At 33.9% G+C, this 25,104-nt stretch overlaps 3 protein-coding genes across 23 annotated transcripts in view; 1 reads left to right on the top strand and 2 right to left on the bottom strand.

The window, feature by feature from the left end:
* Positions 1 to 25,104, bottom strand: part of esco2 (establishment of sister chromatid cohesion N-acetyltransferase 2) — a 365,881-nt gene that overhangs the window by 18,752 nt on the left and 322,025 nt on the right. The window lies entirely within an intron of this gene.
* hddc2 (HD domain containing 2) lies at positions 1,804 to 6,023 on the bottom strand. Its single transcript, NM_001045231.1, has 6 exons — positions 5,955 to 6,023; positions 5,757 to 5,878; positions 4,212 to 4,314; positions 4,067 to 4,135; positions 3,852 to 3,990; positions 1,804 to 2,149 (listed from the first exon to the last, which is right to left on the bottom strand). The coding sequence occupies exons 1-6, from the start codon at positions 5,997 to 5,999 to the stop codon at positions 2,025 to 2,027; spliced, it is 603 nt and encodes a 200-aa protein (NP_001038696.1). The 5' UTR covers positions 6,000 to 6,023; the 3' UTR covers positions 1,804 to 2,024.
* The window catches only part of hey2 (hes-related family bHLH transcription factor with YRPW motif 2), a 97,277-nt gene continuing 77,714 nt past the window's right edge, over positions 5,542 to 25,104 (top strand). For all 21 annotated transcript variants that reach the window (XM_073933190.1, XM_073933189.1, XM_073933193.1 and 18 more), the window contains exons 1-2: positions 5,542 to 5,699; positions 6,021 to 6,159. The gene's annotated coding sequence lies outside the window, so the exon portion shown is untranslated. The remainder of the gene's footprint in view (positions 5,700 to 6,020; positions 6,160 to 25,104) is intronic.

Genomic DNA, 25,104 nt, shown 5'->3' with positions numbered 1-25,104 from the left:
TTATAAAAATAGTTTTGGCTCCTGGTTAATGCTTTGCTCTTCACTGTCTTGACCTTGTGCACTGTTTTGTAAAACAGGGTTTCTGCAGTTTTCACCAAGTCAAATCCAAGACTTTTTAAGAACATTTTTGAATTAAATTTCAAGGATTTTTTTCTAATGACTAGTGTAACAGATTTTACTTTCCCCTTTAAAATTCAAATTAAGGTATTTCTTAGCCACATATTTTTAATAATGTGTTAAAACAAGTACACTCTAGTTATATACAGTACATATGGCTTGCATGGTTCAGGATTGGTAGAGCTACGTATCGATGAATTTGCTCTTCAGTGTTTGAACTCTCAGCAATGATTTTAAATCACACTGAACTGAGCTAAACTGAACTGAACTTAAACACTAAACTAAAAACTGAACTACACTGTTCCAGTTACTATGACCATTTATGTGAAGCTGCTTTGACACAATCTACATTGTAAAAGCGCTATACAAATAAAGCTGAATTGAATATAGTTTTTTTTTTCCAGCATAACTTTGAAAAAAATAAATAAATAAAAAAACGTTTTAAAAATTTGAATAAACTAAATGTATGTTATTCAAGTCAGTGACCTCAGCAGGTTGCTGGAGAAATCCTAAACAAATGTCAAAAAATAAAGGAAAATATCACAATAAAGGAAGGAATATAATTAAACATTATTGGGAAAAAGAGATAATAAATGTAACTTTTGTTAAATGTTGGAATTTTGGCTGTACCGATTGGGTAGCATTACATGGACAAGGGACAATTAACCCAAAACACCATATTTCAGTACATTTAAGACTGTTTAAAGACTAAAATTTTGTTTTAAAATTAAGAATTTTAAGTGCCCACGGACACACTGTAAACCATTATTATAATTAACACTGTATTTAACTGTAATTAACTGGACAGATATGCAGTAATGTTGCTGCATTTGAAAGTTAAATTGTAAAAATTTCTTTCTATTTCAAAGACATTCAAAATTGTAAATACATAAACAGCAAGATAATTGGTGCTCTTAATGTAAATACAGTATTTTGCTGTTATTGATTTACAGTAAGGATCCGTTTACACTAATATGTTTTACATTGAAAACTTGCAAGTTTTGCTGTGGTTACGTCTTTCGTCCATACCACCCTGGAGTTTTCGAGCCCCAAAAACAAAGCGTTTTGAAAACGCTGAAGAGGCCGTTTTCATTTTAAAACGCTGCTGCTCTATGTCAACGTGGATGGGGGGAAAATGGAGACACCTACAGTGTATGTTGTAGGGTAAACAAACAGACAAAGTAGCAAGATGCACTAGGGCTCCATTTACACTGGTGAAGTGCTGCCAGTAAGTTACTGTAGGTTCAACCTGACATGGTTAACAGTGCACCATATAAAAGTTTGAAAAATTCAGAAAGAAATGACATGTTAGTACCCACATCAAAAGAATTAAAAAAAAAGTGACTTGTTCAAATAAAATGTCAAAATATGGGTAATATTCTGTCATCATTCAGCATAACAGATACAAGAATGCAAAAATGAAAACACTGATTGTGTTCTGTAAATCAAGCTACACATATAGTATTGTATATGAAATGCATTATTTTATCTCTTTGAGAAGACAGTGATTTAACACAACATGTTAAGTCCTCAAACTATAGAGAAAAGTCTGAGAATTATTGCAGAATATGTTATCTTTTTTTTTTTTTTAACAAATCCAAATGCAAAGTAAAATCAGGTCAAAAGGACAATCCACTTTACCTGTAAAAGCCAATACAATGCGAAACAACACAAACACAAAGTCTATTTGGCCTTTAATAAAAAATTTATTTTAATTAATAAAATGACAATTGTGGAAACCAACCGTGTCGTGCAAAACGTTCAATCAAACAGGACAGAAACATCTCAACCACAAAAAAAATGCTCCTGTACAATTAAATAAAAACACATCACGGCATATCTGAACAAAACAAACACTCTTGTGCGCAGACGTGTGGAGGTAGTTCATTGTCTGACAGGATCTGAGATCAGGGTTTTGCCAGAGTGAGAGAGTCTGTGTCAGTGGTCTTCTCTCCTCCGGCAGCAATGTGTCGAGCTCTTTCCTCATTCAAACTCTTCAACAGACCCAACACCTCAGGGTGATGAAACTTGCCTGTGATCACAGAACATGGATCTGTGAGTGTGCTGTTTAAACCACGTTTTCCATTTCAATGCTACATTTGATCCTTTAAACATGCTAGATGGACATGTATGATTGTTGTGTATTTATCTTGCCTCTTTTAAAGCAACTTGCACAATACAGTATTCCAAAAATAAGACTCTTCAGTTAAACGATTTTTTAAAGATGCTTTTTCAAATAATTGCTTTTGTTTTTTTAAAGCCAAAACTTGTTTGTTCTTTGAGTATTTTGAAATATTAGCAATTCTTGTTCTTGTCATTTTCAAATATTGAATATTGATATGACTTTTACACAACAATGTAGAAATGAGGCCGATATCCTGTAGAAGACTTGTGATTTCAGTCTCCACCTGGGTCACGGCACCAATTTGTAGGGAATTTCAGAACCCAAACCAGGAGACTCGTTACAAGCAGATTTTTTATTAAGACTTGTTGGTTGTTCTGCAGTCAAACAGTCATCTTCAAGAAGTCTACACTCGGTCTGTATTCTGTATTCAAAAATTATAATTTGTACCAATTGTGAACCAGGACCACAAGGTTCTTATTTTGCACAAGTGTATACTTTTGAATAGACAATTAATACATTGTGCGAGTTAAAATTATTGTTTCTTATTTTATGCCAAAAATCATTAAAATATTAAGAAAAAATCATGTTCCAAAAATACATTACATTTGAATTTCAATAGCAATAGAAAATTCAATAGAATTTTAATAAAAATATTCATTGCTAAGAAATTGAAAACTTTACTGGCAATTTCTCCATGTTTTGATTTGGAGATGATCAAACTATGGAGAATTTTTAAATAGTTTTATTGACCAAATATTGTCATATCTCAAGAAACTACACGTCAATGGAAAACTTGTTTATTCAGCATTTAGGTGATGTATACATCTCAACAAAAAAAAATAAAAAAATTACACCATGACTGGTTTTGTGGTCCAGGGTCACAATTTAGCTAAAAATATATTTTAAAAATCCTGCATGGTGTCTGTAGAATTTTTCAAAATAAAACATCAAAACATTGACTACTATAGACCCTTTTCACATTTCTGGGTTTCTCAGAAGCGGAAGTCCTCATAGTTGGGGAAACTTTGAGTGCAGTGAAAATGAGAATACAACAAATATTTTTTTTACAATCTTATTTGCATAATTAATAAAAGAAAAACTCCACGATGGTGTTATGAAGACTTTCAGAAAAAGAAAATAATAGAGACTGATAACCACATTCAGAGGAGAGAATACAGTCAAATTTACTGTCCTGTCCCATAGACGCTGCATTAGAAACTCACTGCATAAGCGGTAATTTTTTTTTTTGTAATTTGACGCAAAGCTGATATAAAACATTCATAAATGTTTATATGTTTAAAATAAATCGAAATATGCTGATGACCGTTAAATGTGTCATAACAGGCTTATAAAAAGGGTCCATGGCCAAAAAACAAATAGGTAACATTTGCAGTCACTCCTGCTATTATTGTACTGGATATACAAATGCAATAGTATCGAATTTTTTTGTGGATGTTTTGTTTTTTTAACACCAAGGTAACTTAAAACTAAATATAGTGGACCTTCATAATTTACTTACTGTGGAAACATATCATCACAGTCTGTGGAAATAGTCCCTCAAATGCTGAGCTTGTGAAAGAAGAGTGTGTGTATCTGTGAAAGCTCAAACCTTCAGTAGAGACGAAGAACTCCTGCAGTCGTCCAGGTTTCCCTTCTAACTCCTCATACTCATGAGCTTGTATGATCATCTCCAGGTTGTCCAGCTCCTTCACCAGTTTGGCCTCTGGACTGGACTGAGTCTCATACTCCTGAACGAAATGCAGACTTGTTTATAATGCTGTTGCCAACCAAAAAAAATAATAATAATTTTTTTCATTTACTCACCTCCCATAAATTGTAAATCTCTTTCCGCAAGCCATCATCTAACAGGCCTGTGATGTGCACCATTGCATCCTGAAGAGTAATACTCTCAGTGTTTAATGTGTGATCAAATTAAAAAAGGTCAAATGTTTACTTCAAACCATCATACCTTTTCCCTTCTGTGCTTCTCTGCTTTGCTAACATTGTCTGCTGGAGCAATATCTCCCACAATGCACTCAGCCAAGTCATGAACTAAAGCCAGCTTCATGCATCTGCGAAGAGAAGAGCGAATCAAACATGCGAGTCAATTTAAGTGAAGTGTTGAAATCACTTTTTTTGAATGATTTCACACATTTTAGAATGACAGTATTTTCATTTTAAATTATTTAAATAGATTTTAATAGAATAGTAAAAATGTTTTACTTTTTATACAATTTATATTGTAACAGAATATTAATAATTCACAAACGACACATTCGCTCTCTTTCTGTATTATTATGACAGGCATCTTAAGACTAAAAAGAAACATGCCAACTCAGTCTCTTGGCATTTATTACAGTGTTTTTACAATAACTATTTTCAAGGTATACCATGGTTTGGAAAAGTCAAGGTTTTAAATCACAAAAATTTTCTGTTATACCATTCTTAAGGTATGTGTAAGTGTTTTTGTTGTTGTTGTTGTTTTTTAGGACAACCTTCACATTTTTTTAAGACAACGGTATCTCCGGCAGAAAAGATATCCAAAGATGCCATTTTAAATTGTAAAGAAACATTTGTAATTGTAAAGAGACATTTAAAAATACCATATTTTAGAGCAGTAATCACAGTACCGTGAAACTGTGATATTTTTTTGTCCAAGGTTATCATACCTTCCCAAATTTTATAACGGCCCATTCTTAGAGACAAGTTTCAAATTTTGAGTAAACAGCTCACTTAAAAGGATGTTTGTCATTTACTGATCCTTTACTTGTTCCAAACCTGTTTCACTAAATTCTGTTGGAAATTATAAAGATACCTTGAAGAAAGATGGAAATCTGTAACCATTGACTTCCATAGGATTTGTTTTTCCTGCTACACAAGTAAGTTGATAGTAAGTTTTCAATTTTTTTCTAAATATCGGGAAAAAAGGAGAATCATAAAGGTTTGAAACCATAAGGGGCAGTAAATGGAGTTAATTTTTTTTACGAAAGAACTAAACTAACTGAATCTAAATAAACCACACAAATATGAATGAAACTTGATTAACTGAACAATTGTTTGTAAATTAAACGAAAAAGTCTGAATAAAGTGCAAATGAATATAATCACCGTAAATGAGAACCAACCTTAAAAACCCGCACAAAAGTATAGAAGATTGAATCTAAACGTATACCCAAATAAATTGGCTAAGCCCCGCCTTAAATTAGTTATCAACCAATCCTAGCATAGCAACTGTTGCTCGCTTCCAAAACGATTTGATTGTTTCAGCTGTTTAATAGCTTACTTTATTTCATAGCAGTCGTCGACAAGTACGTTACAAATGTGTTTGTAAGTTTCTACGACAGCAAAGAAGCTGAAGCTGATATAAGAGACATTTATCAACAGTTTTAAGAAAATTTGAGAAGCAGCAGCAGCTATGGACCCTAATGTCAACCGTGGTTCGCTCGAACTTGCCTGAGGTAACGATAAATGGTCAACATACCAAAATAACCATCGATTTTAGCTCTCATACAGACCTTTCTTTGTTGACACTGATGTCCTGTATTGTTAAGGCCATCATTGACATTCTGTACATATGATCAGACACACTCTCTGGCTGTTTGATATTTCTGTACACCCATCCTGTTCGCGGCACTCGCTGCAACACAAGCAAGCGTGAATGTACAAGTAATAAAGTCACCTAAAACGTTGATTATAATACATATTTCACTCACTTTTAGCTGTCCGACTAGTTTCATGAATTGTAACATGTTGTCCATTCCGTTACATCAACCAATAAGGACACTCCAACGTCAGCGAACCGGATGTAAAACAGTCCGAAAGAGGGAATTGCCTGCTGTTGTAATGACAGACTGCCGCCGCTAGATAGAGATAGAATACAGGAGTCAACAGGGTCTTACAATTCAAGCACAACTCAACGTAAGTACTTCCAAATATTTTAATTAATAACTGATCACTGAATGTATTAGATAACTTTTCTATACTTAATTTGGTAATATTGGCTTTTTAATTATGAAGACTGCTTTATATATACATGAAATTAGGTACAGTATTAACCTACTTAACTTTGAGAAAAAAATCTTAAATTTCATTTTACATTTTTATAATGTATTTTTGTTCATTAATGAAAATGTACAACCACAATCAGGAGATCAATATAAAAAAACATATAAGAGAGCAAAAATACAAGTTGCAATAACTGCAGAGAGAAAAAAAGACTAACAAAACAAAGAAATGGGTAATTAAGTTATAGTTTTGCCAAAGCTTATGAAAGTAAATAAATTAAGAGCATTACAGGAAAGTTACTTAACTCAAATCAGAGTCAATAGACAACAGTTCTTTATATATACCCAAAATCGGGCACATTTTTTTGTTGTTACACAAACGGAAAGATTTAAGCAGTGAGTCAGAAAATGTTGAAAAGTAGGGATTGAAGCTATCCATTTTGTTTGATAAAAAAAATCCAATCAAAATAAAAAAGTTGAAGATACATTCTTTAGATTTATGTGTAGATTCTGAGTAATAACAAAAAAAAATCTTTTTCAACTAAAATATTATGCAAAAGTAGGAGGTGTGTTTAAATAAGGATACAAGTCAAACCAAAACTTCTGAACAAATGCACACATACAAAATACATGTATTAAAGTTTCTAAGTGTTTGTGGGGAAATATTAAAGTGAAACTAAAAATGTGTTTAAATCGTGTGCTTTTTAATTCATTCATTCTCCACAAGTCAACCAAAGTCAAGACTTTTAATCAAGAATGTTTTACAATTATAAATGATTGCTTTTCAATTTTTATTGATATTTTTTTATTGCGTATAAATTTAGTGAAATCTTAATTGATGAATTATTATATATAAAATGTAATGTACAAGATAAAAATAAATTAATATTAATAATTTTGCAGTAAATAGTTTTTTTTTAATAGTGTTATATATATATGTATATATGTACTAATGCATTGCTGAAACAATTTCATAATCAGAATATACAGAATATATCTTGAAGTTCTCAAGCATGTAGCAGATGAAAATATCTCAGATGTGGACATTATGTGGAGTGATGAGGAAGATGAAGATAAAGTTTGTTATAAGCAAGGCGCATTCTATACAACAAAACCTCAAAATAAAGTAAAAATGTTACAATCTTAATGTTTGTGTTTTTTGTTTTGTTTTTTTTAAACAAATTTCAAGATTATACCAGCAATAATATATTTATTTATTTTATTTTTATTTTTTGTATTTTATGTTGTAATAATGTTGTCTAATGAAATTGAGAAAAAAAATATATTTAAAGGGTCTTGAATTTTTAATATTATAGTTTTGTCTCATTTATCATCAGATCAAAAACTGTTAGAAAACATTCTTTTACATTTTTTAGTAACTTGCAACATTATTTTGGGTCTTTAGGGGTTAAAAAATACTACTTACTACACATCCAAACTAAAAAACTTGAATATATAAAGAACTAAGTGCATGCAAATATTTAAAATAATTATTTCAATTGAAAATACTGCCACAAACCTTTTTAATCTTCAATGTCATTATTTTTTTAATTAATTCATTTTAATTAATTCCAAATTGCTTAAAATTAGTATTGAAAAACGAAATGCATAATCTTTACCTGATCCAAATTATAAATGAAAAATTTTAATATTAAAACTTTAAATGGCACACAAGTTGCTGTTGATAAGTTGTCTGGCTTGATAAGTTTAGTTATAGTTTTCATAATCATAGCCTTTTAAAAATCATCATTTAGGTTTTTATTTTCGTTTTAAAAAAGTTTCTCCGCAGCTCAAAAACGTTTAGTTGAGAGTACATTTCTATCAGTGTTGGATTATGGTCATATACTTTTATATGCACGCACCTCTGAATGTGTTTTTTTTTTTTAAACTGGACATTGTTTATCATAGTGCCTTAAGATTTGTCACTGGTTCAAGTGCATGCACACATCAATGTAATTTATTAAAAAAAATACAGAATGGACCTTATTACAGTTAAGGAGAAAACAACATATCTTAGTTTTCATTATTAAAGCTTTAGTTAGTAAATCACAACAGTATCTAATTTGTTGGAGTACTATTCAAATACTCAGCAGATATACTTTTACTTAAGATGACATTTTTTCACACAGAGTAAGGTCGATCTGCCTTCTCTAAGTATGCTTCAAATGTATGTAATGAGCTTCAACATATACTACATATGAAATCCTTACCATCTAACGCTAAAAATAAAAATATTTTAAAGCCTGTCAATTTATAACAGTGCACGTTTTAACAATTGATTATGGTTTATATTATTTTTTTGTGTCTGTTTTTTGTGTGTGTGTGTGTTACTGACTCATACTGCCTCTCTTGACCAGGACGCCCTGGTAGAAGAGATATTATATCATAATGGGACATTCCTGGTTAAATAAATAAATAAACAAATAAATAAATAAATAAATAAATAAATGAATAAATACATTTACATTTAAGTGATTTGTACTTTAAAACTGTAATAAATATTTTTTAGTACTTATGGCATTCACAAGTCTATTACTTTCAAAGTTTCACATTGTAATCTTTTAACTATCTTGTGACATTTAGTAAAGGCTGTTTTGGCCTTGACACACACACACACACACACACACACACACACACACACACACACACACACATATTGTCTACAATGTTTCCTTCAAGTAAATGAGTGGGACTGAGAAACGCCCACCTCGCCATGTGCTGCCATCACATTCCTCACAGACTGCAAACAAACTCATTCAAGGCTGATTTATGAACTACTTTTTTGGCAAAAAACATAAATCATAACAGCTTTACTTTAACCACAGTAATCACCTTCATAAGTGCAGTGGTAAGATGCAAATGAGGTTCTCCAGACTGACAACTGACTCACAATTTACATGATATGACTCTCTTCCTCATGCAAATCTGTTTCAGGGGGCACGTGTTTGTAGTAACAGATATAGCTTTTATTCTGTGATGGTCATCATCCTCTACCTATGTCATTGCTTTTTCTCCTGACACGTTTCCTGGAGGTGCTCTCTATTTGTAGACCGCATGTAGACAATACATCCTGCACGTGGGTGTTCTGGTTATCATTTCTTGAACATCCACCAGGAAGGATGTGCTGGGGATATTTTGCACATTATGGGATGCCCGCTGCCAGCTGTAATGAAATGGGGCTTTGAGCTGTTGAACTCATTCATTCATTTATTCATTTTCCTTCTACTTAATCCTTTATTCTTCAGGGGTCGCCACTGCGGAATGAACCGCCAACTTATCCAGCATATGTCTTACAAAGTCTATGCCCTTCCAGCTTCAACCCAGTATTAGGAAACATCCATACACTCTCACATTCACACACGCACTCATACGCTATGGCCAATTTAGTTGATTCAATTCACCTACACTCTAAGAAATAAAGGTATGCGAGGTCACTTTATATCACTGGGGTGGTACCTGTCACTTGGGTGGTACCTTTTTCAAAAAATACACAATTGTACTTAAAGGGTACATATTGGTACCTTAAAAGTATATATTAGTACCCAAGAGGAACACTTTTGTAGTTTTTAGGTAATAATATGTACCCTTGAGGTATTAATATGGACATTTTAGGTACAAATTTGTACCTTTTGAAAAGGTACCACCCCAGTGACAGCTCGCGCATCTTTATTTCTGATAGGGTATAGTGCTTGTCTTTGGACTGTGGGGAAATTCGGAGCAGTTTAACTTGGGCGTTTAAAAATGTATGTCACTGATGGAATTTAAAATCATAAATGATTATTGATTATTTAAACAAAACTACAATAAAAAAATAATGTTTTAAAACAGCATTACAGTTTCAAATAAATTGTTTATTATTTGAATATATTTTAGATGAAATCAGAAGATTCATTTAATAAATAGGTCTTTAATAAATACAAATCTGCACTATTTTTTTTATTTTAAATAAACATAAGATTTCCAATCCCAATTCGACCCCCTTAGCCCTTCTTCTTACCCCTACCCCGCGTTTTGTGCATTCCCATGAACAGGTAGAGGTGTTACAACTCTCTTTTTCTTGAAGGCGTAGGGCTAAGGGGTAGATAGCCCTTCGAACAGAGATTTTTCAGGACCACACTCTAAACCAAGTGGTAAGAAATTTCCCAGAATACCCTTGCCACAACGGCAGGATAGCTGCACCCTGAAGTAGGGAGATCCACAAATTAGTGGGTTATTTTTTTTGTCATTATTACAAATTTTTAAAACAAACAAGCACATTCATATACTGTTCAAATACATTCATAACCACATTCAGTTTTACTGTCATGCTTTTAAAAAAACGCTAAAATAAAAACCACTTAGTTTTGTTATTTATAATGCCTAATACCAACTCTTGTGTAGCAGTTCCACAACATTCTGTCACTCCATGACACCCAAATACCCTGTCAGAAAAGTCTAGTGGCTGGGAATGGCCCTTTTACAGTGTCTTTACATAGATGAATATGGTCACTGTGTAAATGCGCAGTACAGTTACAAGCTTATTGCCACATTAGGTCCTTTAGATAACATGATGTATGCCTTCAGTGACTTCCTGAAGATAAATACCCACATATAACACAACTAACTACAGCAGTCACAATCGTCTGATTTCCAACGCAATCTCACTATAACTTATCTGGATAACTTAATTGGTTTGATTAATCCACTTAAATAAAAAAAATCTACTTAAAACTTTTAAGTTAACTTAATTGATTTTTGTTGGGACAACATGATAAGATTGTGTGGAACCCAAGCATTTTTTACAGTGTAGCATTACAATTTTAATTTGTACAATATTTTTAGTCTTTATGATTCATTGGAAATCATTCTAATGTTTTTTTTTAAGTCAAAATTCAAAATAAAAAAATCATAGTTGTTTAATAATAATAATAATAATCATAAAATTTTCACACTCATTCTTTTTTTTTAATGGTGTGATAAAGTTTTTCTGAGATGAAAGAATAAGAAAAAGACAGGGTCGGCGATTTTAAGGTAAGCAAACCATTTTTATTATTTTTTGGCTCACGCCAAACACTTTCGGTGTGTGTGCGTAGTCTCTCCTCTCTCTGACCCAATTACTTAGAAGAAGCAGGTTTTTACTTATGACTTCTGATTTATTCACTTACCAGCGTCTCCCAACTTGGTCTCCCCATTGCGGGGCATTCGATCACACCTTCCTCTCCACAAATGGTAATGTAAATTACAGCATAAATATGAAATCTTGCTGTACTTTAAAAAAAAATATTGGTTCCACACATTCAATTTGTGTTGGGACAACATGATTTAATTACCCCCCAAAATGTCCCCCCTCATTTAATGCACTGTAAACAATGCTTGGTTCCACACATTCGATTTGTTTCAATTTTCAATGTTGCCCCCCAAAAACTCAAGAATTGTGTTGTAAAAACTCAAGAATTGTGTTATCATATTTTTTTGAGTGTGCATATAAAACCATCTGATTTCCCTGTTACATTACGTTATTATAACGAATTAATTAATCTGCATTGCTTTTAGTATTCATTATACATTGGCATAATTTGATTTTAGCTCATTTAAACCTTAACAAGGTGGCATAGTGGCCAGGAGGCATTTCTGTGTACAGTTTGCATATTCTCCTCGTGTTGATGTTGGTTTCGTCTAGGTGCTCCGGTTTCCCCATAAGTCCATAGACATGCACTATAGGTGAATTGGGGAAAGAGCATCAACTGTATAGTGAATGAATGTGTGTGTTAATGTGAGAGTGTATGGGTGTTTCTCAGTACTGGGTGGTGGCTGGAAGGGCATCTGCTGCATAAAAATATTCCAGAATAGTTGGTGGTGTATTCCGCTGTGGCGACTCTTGATAAAAATGGACTAAGCCGGAGGAAAATAAATAAATAAACCTTAACAAACCTGTTAATGCTTAAGATGTTTTGTAAAATGAAACCAAGAAGGGACATCTTTTCTAAATGTTCCTTCACTGTAGTCCATCCCTTTGAGGCAGCAAACTCCAGGATTGTTTATTGCTTCACCTGATGTGGGGATCTTCATTTCAACTTGTGAAAGGCTCTAACTGACCTCAGGGCCAGCAGGGAACGCTTCTTTTCACACGTAGATTAGACGGGTGTAAGAAAAAAACAACACAGACGTAGCTTCCGTTGTCAAAACAATGATAGCCGCACTCCTCTCTTTATTTACAGGAAACACAATGTTCCTTCCTCTCTTCTTCTGGCAGCAGAAAATAGAGCCGTGGCTGAATGCAGAAAGACACTGCGCTGCCGGCCGACCGCGCTCATCTCCCTAATTGTCTCTTCCTCCTATATTTAACCATTTGGTTGTATTACATTTCAAGCGTCCCGCCGACCTTTGATCTCAGTTGACCAGAGAAGGCCTAATTTTAGAAACGGATGCTAAAAATGCTCTGGGAACTCGTTTGGGGGATTTTGCAGCTCTCTGGAAGTTTGTGTGAACGGCCTCGGATGTGGATAGTGGGATTCGATGGCAGTTTCTCATGAGAATGCAGCGCTGTCCCGTCGGTGGATGTTTACAGAGGGCACGTGGGGTCTTCAGAGGGGTGTGTTGAGGACGACGGCAGGTCTGCTCTCGGCACCATGCTGATACTGACAGGCTGTCCTTCCTCAGTGCTGGGTTTGTCTGTGTTTGTGATTAGATTCTGATTAGCTCTGTTTACAGTTCCTCCTGGGTTCTGCGTATATAAAACCAACAGTGCGTTCGCAGGGTCTTAAAAAGTCTTAAAATGTCTTAAATTTCAAAAACAAAATATTAGGCCTTAAAAAGCATTAAATTCACATAAATTTTTAGTAGGTCTTAAATAATTTTAAACAGGTCTTAATTTTTCTTAATTTTAATTTTCTTAATGATTCCAATCACTAACAATCTATCTAAATTTAGATTTTAAAAAAGGTATATTTCAAAGAGATGTTTATTTAATGTTTAATTTTTATGTTAACTTAAATTCCCTAATCAGGAAAAGAAAACTAAACAATTACATAATTGCTTATGATAATAACAGCAATATATCCTTTTACATAATCTTTCATTTACACAAGAACTATTTACAGAAGAAAGTGTGAGTGGACATAATATGTATTAATAGGCATGAAACTTAAGGTTTTATAACAGAAACGCATTAGGTTGAATATGAGTCATACTCAATTCATTTGGACCATAAGTAAACAAATACATTTTTTGGATTATTGGTAGTTTTCTTCATGATAAGTTTAAGATTGTTAAATGTATAATTATGTTGAAAAAAGGTCTATACAACTAGAGTTTTCTTTTCTTTGCACATTTAAATATGTGATTTAAGAAAGTGTAGTTATGAAATGTAGTTACATTTCTTTGTTTTTTTTCTAGTTCCAATGGTACAACCAGGCCACTACCAAAAATCCTTAGTTTTTAGCCCCGTATAAGTCTAAAATCTCATTCACAATGGTCTTAAAAAGTCCTATATTTGACTTAAAGAAACCGGCAAAACCCTGAATCTAGCAAGTGCTGCATAATTCAGTGGAACTAGCAGAGCAATTCCAGCTTTATGGCTGTGACTTTTGCAGTAAAAACTTCTATAGAAAAATTCCCACAGAAGGTATATAACTTATATTGAAACATCTGTTTATTTTTCCAAAACAACTCAACACAGAGTTGTGGGATCAAAAAAATATCACTCTGTAAACATTTTTTATATTTTAAATGAGCAAGATAAATGGATGTAACCAAAAGTGTTAGCGAGTTTACAAGTATACAACATACTTTGCAGAAATACTGTGAATTAAACTGCACAATCCAAAAGAAATAAAGCTGATCAAAAGGATATAAGTTGGCTATTTATAGAACAAAAATGTTTCTTTTTTATTTTAGTTGACATTGTTGCATTAATGATAAAAATCTCTCTGTATGACATCTCTCCAATAAGGATGTGACCGATGTGAAATTGGCACTTGTTTGACTTTGGTAAATATAAGTATTTGAAAACATTGACAGAGACATTTTTGAGTATTTTACAGAACTGTAAAATACAAGCCTACACACAAAACAATAGAAAGGGTTTCGCTATTTTACTGAACTTTGTATGGTAACACTTTACGATAACAGTACATGAATATTGATGTGTTACTATGTAAACTAAACATTACTTCAATATAAACTAATGATGAGTTCATGCATGCGCTAATCATGAAGAGCTAACTTTAACTACAACATAAGTCATGTGAATAAAGAAATTACTTGTTACATGATTGTTTGTTAATTAATGTATTTACCACATTAATTGGTTCAAATGAACTATCATGAACTCCTATGCTATTGTATATTTATATCATGACTTTACTTGGAGGGGCACATCATCATTAACTCATTCTTAACTGCTAATACTCCTTATGCACATCCGTCTAGTGCGTTTACACTAAATAACAATAGAAAGTGTTCTGTTAATGTCATCATGAACAGTTAAACACAGGAGTAGTTTATGAATATTTAATTGTCATGTGCCCCTTCAAGTAAAGTCACAACATATTTATACATTAAGATATCATAAGTTCCTGTTGGTTACATTTAGCTTAAACATAAATGTTAATTTATACATTTATTAATTAACTCTTGTGACTCATGTTGTAGTTACAGTCAGTTTCTGATTAGCACATTCATTAACTTATCATTCATTTATTATAAAGTTAAGTTTATACATCATTATTCATGTACTGTTATTGTAAAGTGTTACCCATTTTTAATGCAAGGTTGACATTTGCATGGAATTGCTCAGCATTTTTTTTCTAAATCGTTGCAGATTCTCACAGAGTTTACATACCGCCAGCCTTAGATGCATCATGTGACAGTATCCTGATTTTCATTCAGTAACAGCCCACTATGGGCTATGTGCTTCAAATAGATTGCTGAATTAAAGTGTGACTTTTGAATGCTGTGTTTGCTTAAAGTTGAACATATTTCAACTTGCAATGCCCGGAAGAACACAGATTGCTGTAAAGCAGATACTCATCACCTCATCATGTCTTTCTATATTTTATTTTCAATTTATTTAACCTTTTTAAGGTCAGAAGCTGTTGTATAAGCATTTCACTGCACATTGTACTGTTTATGACTGTGTGAAAAATAAAATGCCATTCCTATTGAAAACAACTTTAAAAAAAAATTGGTTTGCCTCAAGAAAAATCACACGCGCTTTCTCCGTCTTTTACAGTAGGAAGCATTCAGTATTTTTGTTACTGACAACACTTTAAAGCTTTTATGTGTTTAAATAGCTGTAAACAACAAGAGAGTCGGATTCATAATTTACTATTTAATAGCCCAAATCAGGCCTCTAGCCAGCGTGGTGAAAGGAGTGCTTCTTTGATCTCCAAAAGTAGAACTTTTTACGCTTATTTGCCTCATTTTCTATTTGGTTAAAAGGTTTACATACCACATTTAGTGTAAATTAAATCACTATTTTTTAGTGGATTATCTTGTTGGATGGTCATCATAACCACATGTTTAAAAACTAAAGATGTGAAATAAAGAAATATGAAGGAAAAAAATTACTTATTTTTAAAATATTATTGTATTACATCTTATATCATTAGAAAATATAGGCATCTGTTAAAATTTTCAAAAACTGTAGCTTACTTTCATTTAGGCAAATCACAAACACGCCAGCACAGTCAGAGTTTGGCCATTTAAATAATAAAAAATAAAACAATAATAATAATAAAAAAAATTTATTTTCTAGCCTTTCTTGTAAAAAAAAAAAAGTACATTTTAAAATTTATGAATAAAATTAATTTTGGGCGGCTTTTGGTGCTTCACACATTTTTATTGGTAATTTTTGGTGTCATGAATAAGGTCCAAAATTTAGAATAAAATTGATAGTAAAATGTTTTCTCTATTTAACAATACAGTAGACGCGTAGTGAAAGATGACTACAATTACGTCAGAAACACATTATCATTTTCCAGTCGTATGTCATTATGCTACTTATTTACTCTGTGCTATACAACTGAGCACCATGTATTGTAAAGCAGTAAAGTTTGGTAGGCTGTAGACTGACATTGCAAAGTGGACGTAAATTATTTTAAGCGCTTTCAAAGATTTGATGGCTTGAAACTGCTCAACAGACTGGTTAAAGTCTAGTAGTTTAACACACTAGAATAAAGAGCTTGCGCTGTGATTGCAAAACCTTGCATTTTCAAAAAACTACTGTTCTTACATGTGTATTGTTGCCGACACATCATTTTACATATTACTTATGATATTAATAAAAAATACGTCAAATTTTTTATCTTTAATGGAAAAGCTATATTGCTTTTAAAAGCTGTTTTATTTCATTTTAAGTTTAAATATTGTGTATAAATAAATATATGTAATATTTAAATTAAATTACTCTTAAATTAAACCAAATATATTTTATGCAACTAAATCTAGAGTAGATTTAGTCAACTAAAATCTCATAAAATTTAGTTGACTAAAACTAGATTAAAACTAAAATGATTTCGAAGACTAAAATAGGACTAAAACTAAAATGGAATTTTAGTCAGAAAACTAAGGCTCAATCCCAATTTAAATTCTGTACCCCTACCCAATCTCATTGGCCCTTGAAACAGAGTGTAAAGGGGAAGGGGTTCAAAATGTCCCCCTAAAAACTGGGACAGCAGTACAACACCTGCACACGTCATCATATGTCATTGTGATCTCTTCCTTCATATGAGATCAGACGATCAAGACTGCTGTAGTTGTTCCAGTTGTGTTATATTTTTGGAATTTATCTTCAGGAAATCACTGAAGGCCACGACATCATGTTGTCATAACAATATAATGTGCCAATAAAATCATAACTTAACTGTGCATTTACACCGTGGCCATATTCATCTATGTAAACACACCAAAACAACATTAACATTATACGAGACACTGTAAAAAGGTCATTTCAAGCAACTAGATTTTTCTGAAAGGGTATTCGAGTCACAGAATGCTGTGGGACGACTTTACAGGACGCTATATCATTCAAAATTACATTTATTGACGTTTAATTTAAAGCAAACCCTGAGGCTTTTCAGCTTTGTTTATTTGGATGACATTTGCCTCATCTCAACTGATCACAAATCCGTATCATTGAATCAAGTGGCAGATATCCAAAGCAACTTTAAGGTTTATGTGTATATTAATAAAGCATTCCCATGGCGATGGGTACTGCTTCTGGAATCCCCCACTGTCTGTGCTGGGTGTCATAGGGCCTTTTTTCACCACAGTTGCACATTGTGTGAGCGGACAGTGCTGGGGCGATGGTGGCTAACAAACAGCACTGGCACTGATGGCTTGTGGGTGCTTTGTGTGGTGGGGCAGGCAGACAGAGAAGGGCCTTGTCCCAGAGGGCCGTGTGAATGAGGAGAGGTTAGAGCGGGGGCAGGTGTAACACGAGCCCCGGCAACGGCGCTGTTCAAAAGAACACTACCTTGAAGTGAGCAACCTCAGCCCGGCCATAAACTGAGTTCAGCGGTGAGGAGGGATGGGGGAGGCCACGCTGTTCCCTCTCAGGGAGCACATTGGGGGCTCGCAGGCCTTTCTTCCTCAGAGGGAAGAGCTTAAAGAAAGGGACATTGTCATTCATGGCTCCTGAGCTTTGATTTAGAGCCTGTGAGAGGCTGCAGCGGTGACGCACAGCGAGAGGTCTGTGCCTCCGCTCTGCTCACTTCTTGTTAAAGTCGAGGTGAAGCCTTTGGCGGCCATGGAATCGATTATTGACGCGCTTTAAAAGCAGTAGCGATACGTCCTCTTTGACCACAAACATGTTGAAATGCCATCAATTTGGCTGTGAAATTCAATCTCAGCGTTGACATCTAAAAGAATAACCCCTCATAAATTACATACTGAGATGATGGTTTTGAACTAGCTATGCTTACTTATCTATCTATCTATCTATCTATCTATCTATCTATCTATCTATCTATCTATCTATCTATCTATCTATCTATCTATCTATCTATCTATCTATCTATCTATCTATCTATCTATCTATCTATCTATCTATCTATCTATCTATCTATCTATCTATCTATCTATCTATCTATCTATCTATCTGTCCTTCTATGTATCTATGTATCTATCTATCTATCTATCTATGTATCTATCTATCTATCTATCTATCTATCTATCTATCTATCTATCTATCTATCTATCTATCTATCTATGTATCTATCTATCTATCTATCTATCTATCTATCTATCTATCTATCTATCTATCTATCTATCTATCTATCTATCTATCTATCTATCTATCTATCTATCTATCTATCTATCTATCTATCTATCTATCTATCTATCTATCTATCTATCTATCTGTAGTTCTATGTATCGTCCTATTGTTCTGTTTTTTTCTATCATTTTCTATTGTTCTCTTCTCGTTCTATCGTTTTTATCTATTGTTCTATCTATCCTTCTGTTTTATTCTATCCTTCTATCATTCTATCATTATTTCTATTGTTCTATATCATTGTTTCTAACGTTCTGTTCTATCTATTCTTTTATCTATCCTTGCATCTATTGCTCTGTCTGTCTGTCTGTCTGTCTATCTATCTGTCTGTTCTATCACTCTATCATTGATTCTATCATTATATCTATTGTTCTATCTATCCTTCCATCTATTGCTCAATCTGTTTATCCATCCATCCATCCATCCATCCATCCATCCATCCATCCATCCATCGTTATATCATTCTATCGATTTTTCTATCCTTCTATGTATCATCCTATTGTTCTGTTTTTTTCTATCATTTTCTATTGTTCTGTTCTCGTTCTATTGTTCTATCTATCCTCCTGTTTTATTCTATCCTTCTATCCTTCTATCATTCTATCGTTATTTCTATTGTTCTATATCATTGTTTCTATCGTTCTGTTCTATCTATTCTTTTATCTATCCTTGCATCTATTGCTCTGTCTGTCTGTCTGTCTGTCTATCTATCTGTTCTATCATTCTATCATTGATTCTATCATTATATCTATTGTTCTATCTATCCTTCCATCTATTGCTCAATCTGTTTGTCCATCCATCCTTCCATCCATCCATCCATCTTTCTATTATTACTCTACTATCCCACAGGTGTCAGCTTGTGAACCCAGAAATGATGGAAATACAAAAAAGTGTCCCAGCGCTGCTGTACTGCTAATTATCTGCACTTACACACTATCCAATCAGATTAGAGCACATAAACACGTAAAATTATCTTGCATATCCATGAGCACAAACAAGGCGACAAATAAGCCCATATCAGCTCCTGTTCCCAGATCCCTTTCTGCAGACTCTACAGATTTCCCTTCAGCTTCTCATTTCTTCTTTTGAAAGAGTACTGATAAATTGTGTTTTGAAATGTTGCCCTGTAATCAAGGGAGTAGAGCTCATTCAGCGGGAGGCTTTCAAATGTAACCATACCTCGGCCCCAAAAGCTGACCCACTTCTTCCGTGTGAGAGAGATAAAGGGCTGGGGAGAGAAGCACAGGAGCCCTGTCCTCACCCACGGCTGGCCAAGATCTTCCCGTTCCCAGCACAACACCGGCACCACGCCACCCCACCGTGCCCCACACTCTCTCACACAGAGTGCCACTGTCTGCCCAGCGACTGCCCCCTCGCCCATTCCTTAACATTCTTATTTTCTCTCTCTCTGTCTGTCCCTCGTTTCCCTTGGGGACAGAATCGGTTATAGATGTATTTTTATACAAAGCATCTTAGGGCTAAATTAGTGCATAACTTGCCTTTAAATAATAAACAGGTCAGTCATTCATTTTGGACTGCTAAATTCAGAAAGTGTTTTAGTGTAGGTCATAAATCTGTGAGACACTGGGAGTAGTTGGGGAAAACGTCTAGAAGTCACTAAGAACAAATCACAAACTAACCTTAAATGTATGCTGCTAGCAATCTACCTCATATTTAGTCATATTCAGCAATGATTTAAAAAAAAGTGGTATTACCTTAATAGTGGAGGTATTATGACAGATTTAAAGAACTTTATCAACCAATTGAAGTAGAAGCTGTTATTGCATGCTTTTGTAAGTTTTCATGTTTTTCTGACACTAAAAAGGCTATTAAAGGGTTTGTACGCCCAAAATGAAAAATCTGTTGTGAATTACCCACCCTCATGTCATTCCAATACCCTGAGAACTTTGTTCACGTTTGGAGCACAATTTACGATATTTTAGATGAAAAGTCACCTTAGAATTGTAAGGTTCCATCTGTTCTGATTGATTTTAAGATATTGAGCTTCAATTTTTTGCATTCCATAGCAAATAGTACGTGTAACATTTCTTTTTTAAATAAAAAGTCCAAATGTAAACAGCTGATTAAAAAACATCCATAATGTAAATAAGTTGTTATTTAAAAAGAATATGTCAATAACTCTGTTTTGACAAAAATGTCAGATAGAACCCTATTATTCTAAGGTGCAGAAATCCGGGAGTTCTTTCATCCTCCATGGACAGCCACCGTCCTGAGACTTTCACAGTGCAGAAAAGGAAACAAAATGGTAATACTTTACAATAAGGTTGCAATAGATAATGCATTTACTAACATGAACAAACAATGAACAATACATTTATCGAAGTGTTTGTTCATGTTAGTTAACAAAAATAATAAAGTTAATCATTGTTAGTTCGTGTGAACTCATGGTGCATTGGTAAATGTTAGATAAATTAGGATGAATAAATGCTGTACAAGTATTGTTCATAATTAGTTCATGTTAGAAATTTACACTCATCGGCCACTTTATTAGGTACACCTTACTAGTACCGAGTTGAACCCCCTTTTGCCTTAAGAACTGCCTTAATCCTTCATGGCACAGATTCAACAAGGGACTGTAAATATTCCTCAGAGACTTTGGCCCATATTGACATCATAGCATCATGCAGTTGCTGCGGATTTGTTGACTGCACATCCATGATGCAAATTTTTATGTTCTACCTCATTCCAAAGGTGCTCTATTGGATTGAGAACTGGTGACCGTGGAGGCCATTTGAGTACAGTTGAACTCATTGTCAGGTTCAAGAAACCATTCTGAGATGATGATTTATGCTTTAGGACATGGTGCGTTATTCTGCTGGAAGTAGCTATCAGAAGATGGAACACTGTGGTCGTAAAGTGATGAACACGGTCAGCAACAAGACTCCGGTAGGCTGTGGCATTGACATGATGCTCAGTTGGTGCTAATGGCCCCAAAGTTTGCCAAGAAAATATCCCCCACACCATTTCACCACCACCATCAGCCTGACTAGTTGATATAAGGCATGATGGAGCCATGTTGTTGATGCCAAATTCGGACCCTACCATTCGAATGTTGCTAGAGAAGTCGAGTCTCATCAGACGAAACAACGTTTTTCCAATCTTCTATTGTCCAATTTTGGTGAGCCTCTGCGAATTGTTGCCTCAGTTTCCTGTTCTTAGCTGACAAAGGCACCCAGGTGGTCATCTGCTGCTGTAGCCCATCTGCCTCAAGGTTGGATGTGTTGTGTGTTCAGAGATGCTCCTCAGCATACTTCGGTTGTAACGAACGAGTGATTATTTGAGTTACTGTTGCCTTTCTATCAGCTCGAACCAGTCTGGTTATTCTTCTCTGACCTCTGGCATGAACAAGGCATTTGGGCCCACAGAACTGCTGCTCGGAGATTTTCTCTGATGCTCGGTTTGAACTGCAGAAGATCATCTTGATTATGTCTACATGCCTAAAAGGCATTGAGATGCTGCCATGTGATTGGCTGATTAGAAATTTGCATTTACGAGCAGTTGGACAGGCGTACCTAATAAAGTGGCTGGTGAGTGTACATTAACTAATGAAACGTTATTGTAAAGTGTGACCAACAAAACCATTGTCAAAACACTCCATGTGACTTCAGTGGTTCATCTGTAGCACTTCTGTGCACCAAATATTCTTAAAAAATGACTTTGTTTTCTTCCTTGTCAGGGTGCACATATGGGCAGTTTATGCAATGAGAGTCAGCAGAACAAAACGCAAGCATTGTATGGTAAAATTTACCTGAAATAGACAAAGAAATTTCTTGTAACTTTCTATGATTACAGTTTAACTGCTAAATATTTTGTGAATATTTTTCTGGACTTCAAATGTCTTGGTACCATTGCTGCCTGTGGAGGATTAACTAAATATGTTAATATAATACTACACTCTACAATATGTCTATGAATAAACATCTTACAGATCAACTAGTCACTGTGTGGATAGTTAGTAAACATGCTCACATCATCCATAGCAATGACAAATCCGGGATTACTCCTAGCTTAAGACTTTTCTTTGTTGCTACTTAAAGTTTTTCTCAGCAGCTTTGTGAATAGGTTTTAAGAGAAAATGCCTAGCTGAAAACATTTACTTCTATGTAGAACAACTCTAAGTGGTAAGATCAAATGTTTTGTCAATATGGTTAGGAAGTGTTTGAAGAGAAAAAGGACGAGGGTGGGTGTTCGTTCTGGCTAGCGGTTTGGCGTGCATAAGAAGAAAAGCCTGAGAAAGAGTGTGGCGGAGTGGTTGAAATCTCAGGTCATGATGATTTAGCCAAAGAGCATGTGATGGGTATAGGACCCATTGAAACAGCGACCCACAGCCATACCTTTGAATCAGTCTTCTGAAGTGCTGGCCTGCTGTCACGTTTGAACGCTGGTACTTGTACAAAAAAAAAGGAGCGTGGATCAGAGTCCAACCACCCCACCCCCCCATCCGCACCTTGTTGGCCATCTGAAAGGGTATTCAGTAGGGTTTTAGGGGTCTGAGGGCCCACTTTTATCCCTAAGCTGGTCGAGCGTTGAGAGCGTGCACAGAAATGTGTGGGACTACTATAAAGGGCCAGAAAGCACAGGAGTAATATTAGCATTTAAGGATCACTGATCAGGAATTATGAGAGGGAGTCACAACATGTCTATGATAAGAGGGATTACTGCTCACAAGTCATGTGCTTGTTTTGTTCGAGCTTACTTCAAATCTGTTGAAGAGACCAGGAATAAGATCATATTGTTAATCGAATCACAGCTGTAAAATTTGTTGTATTTATTCTGTTGGAATTTAAACAAACAAACTAAAACACTTTTTTATGTTGCCTATATCATATATAATAGAAAAACAAAAAAATCTGCTTATGGTTCAACTAAAATATTAGTTTTTATTTTTATTTTATTTGTTTTTATTTTATTAGTTTTTATTTCTTTTTTTGTTTTCATTTGATTCATTTTTTTATTTGTTTTTATTTTACTTTGTTTTTATTATTGGTTTTTCATTTTATTTGTTTTTCTTTTTTGATTTGTTTTTATTTTATTGGTTTTTATTTTATTTTACTTTTTTGTTTTTATTTAGCTTAATTTTATTTGTTTTTATTTTATTTGTTTTCTTTTTTATTTTATTTGTTTTTCTTTTTTGTTTGTTTTTCTTTTACTTTTTGTTTTTGTTTTTCTTTTATTTTACTGTATTTTATTTGTTTTTATTTTACTTTTTGTTTTGTTTATTTAATTTTTTGTTTTTATTTTATTTTACTTGTTTTTATTTTTTTATTTGTTTGTTTTTATTTTACTTTTTGTTTGTTCGTTTTTATTTTATTTAGTTTGTTTTTATTACTTATTATTTGATTTTATTTGGTTTTTAATTCAATTTAATTTGTTTTTCAAATAAATTAATTTCATGATTATTAAAATAAAAAAATAAAATATTAAATATTATTTACGTTTTTTTTTTAATTCACCATGAAGTTCGTTAAATTTCGTTATGTGTGCATCATGTCATCTCTTGCTAATTGCTTTTTTTATTTAGTTTTATTTTGTAAAAAATAAATATAATAGTACTATAAAATGTTATAAAAGATAAAATAATGCAGAATCTGTAATCCAGTGATCATTTTAAAATCAAATATCGTAGATATTGTATTTAAAACTACAGCCAAGGGTTGTGGGTTTGGAACAACATGAAGATAAATGACAGATCAATTTTAAATTAACTAAATTACATTTTAAATTAATTATTCATTTATTTAACCTTTTTAAACCAATTTTGTATTTAAATTACTTCACATTCATAACATTATATACTAAATTAATGACGAGTAAAATTGCATGTAAAAAAAACTTTAGAGTTTAACTTTAAGCCAATTATTCCACAGACATCTAAAAAAAAACACACATTTGAGAGACTGTTTGTACTGCATCCTGTTCGCATTGCACTCATTGAATCACAGCCAGAGAAGGTTAAAGCAATTGAAAACACCCCCCAATCTATCTCTCCTTACCGATGTACCAGAAAACCACTGTCTGTCACAATGCAACTGACTGGCTGAAAAGGAAAGAGAGCTTATATTTAGCCCGATGAACTCGAGGCAAAGAAAAAAAAAACAGGGCTCAGTCGCTTGATAAATAAGGGCCCGAGAGCCTGAGAACGACGGTAGGGCTCACCAAGCAAAACAATCGCAGAGTGGACACAGAGAGGCCTGTGAAAACAAACAGAGCTGATGAGGAGCGTCGCTGCCTGTAAGCGGCTCATTAGCGACCAGATGCAGGCTTTCTTTTCCCCCTGCGGCTCTGAGCGTCGTTTCCTCCCCGAGCTGCACACCAGCAAACCCTGCGGCACCGCTCCATCGCTCGCCCTCACCGCTTCCGACAGCGCTCCATTTTTCATTTCATTTTCCCCTCAGTCAAGACTTCTCCACCCTATCTGACACGACAACAGTAAATCACTGGCTTAAGTCATAAGAATCAGTTTTTCATTAGGGTGTTTAATGAGGATGTGTCTTTGGCTTTGGATGCTCATCTGATCAACATTTATTATGTTGGTGACTTGGCCTAAAGCTTTGTTTGGATTTGAAAGTTTTGTCATTGCTGATATGT

This window comes from Danio rerio, chromosome 20, assembly GCF_049306965.1.
Source record: "Danio rerio strain Tuebingen ecotype United States chromosome 20, GRCz12tu, whole genome shotgun sequence".
Lineage (NCBI taxonomy): Eukaryota > Metazoa > Chordata > Actinopteri > Cypriniformes > Danionidae > Danio > Danio rerio.
Note: the sequence above shows the minus strand (reverse complement) of the source record. Positions and strands in the feature narration are given on the sequence as shown.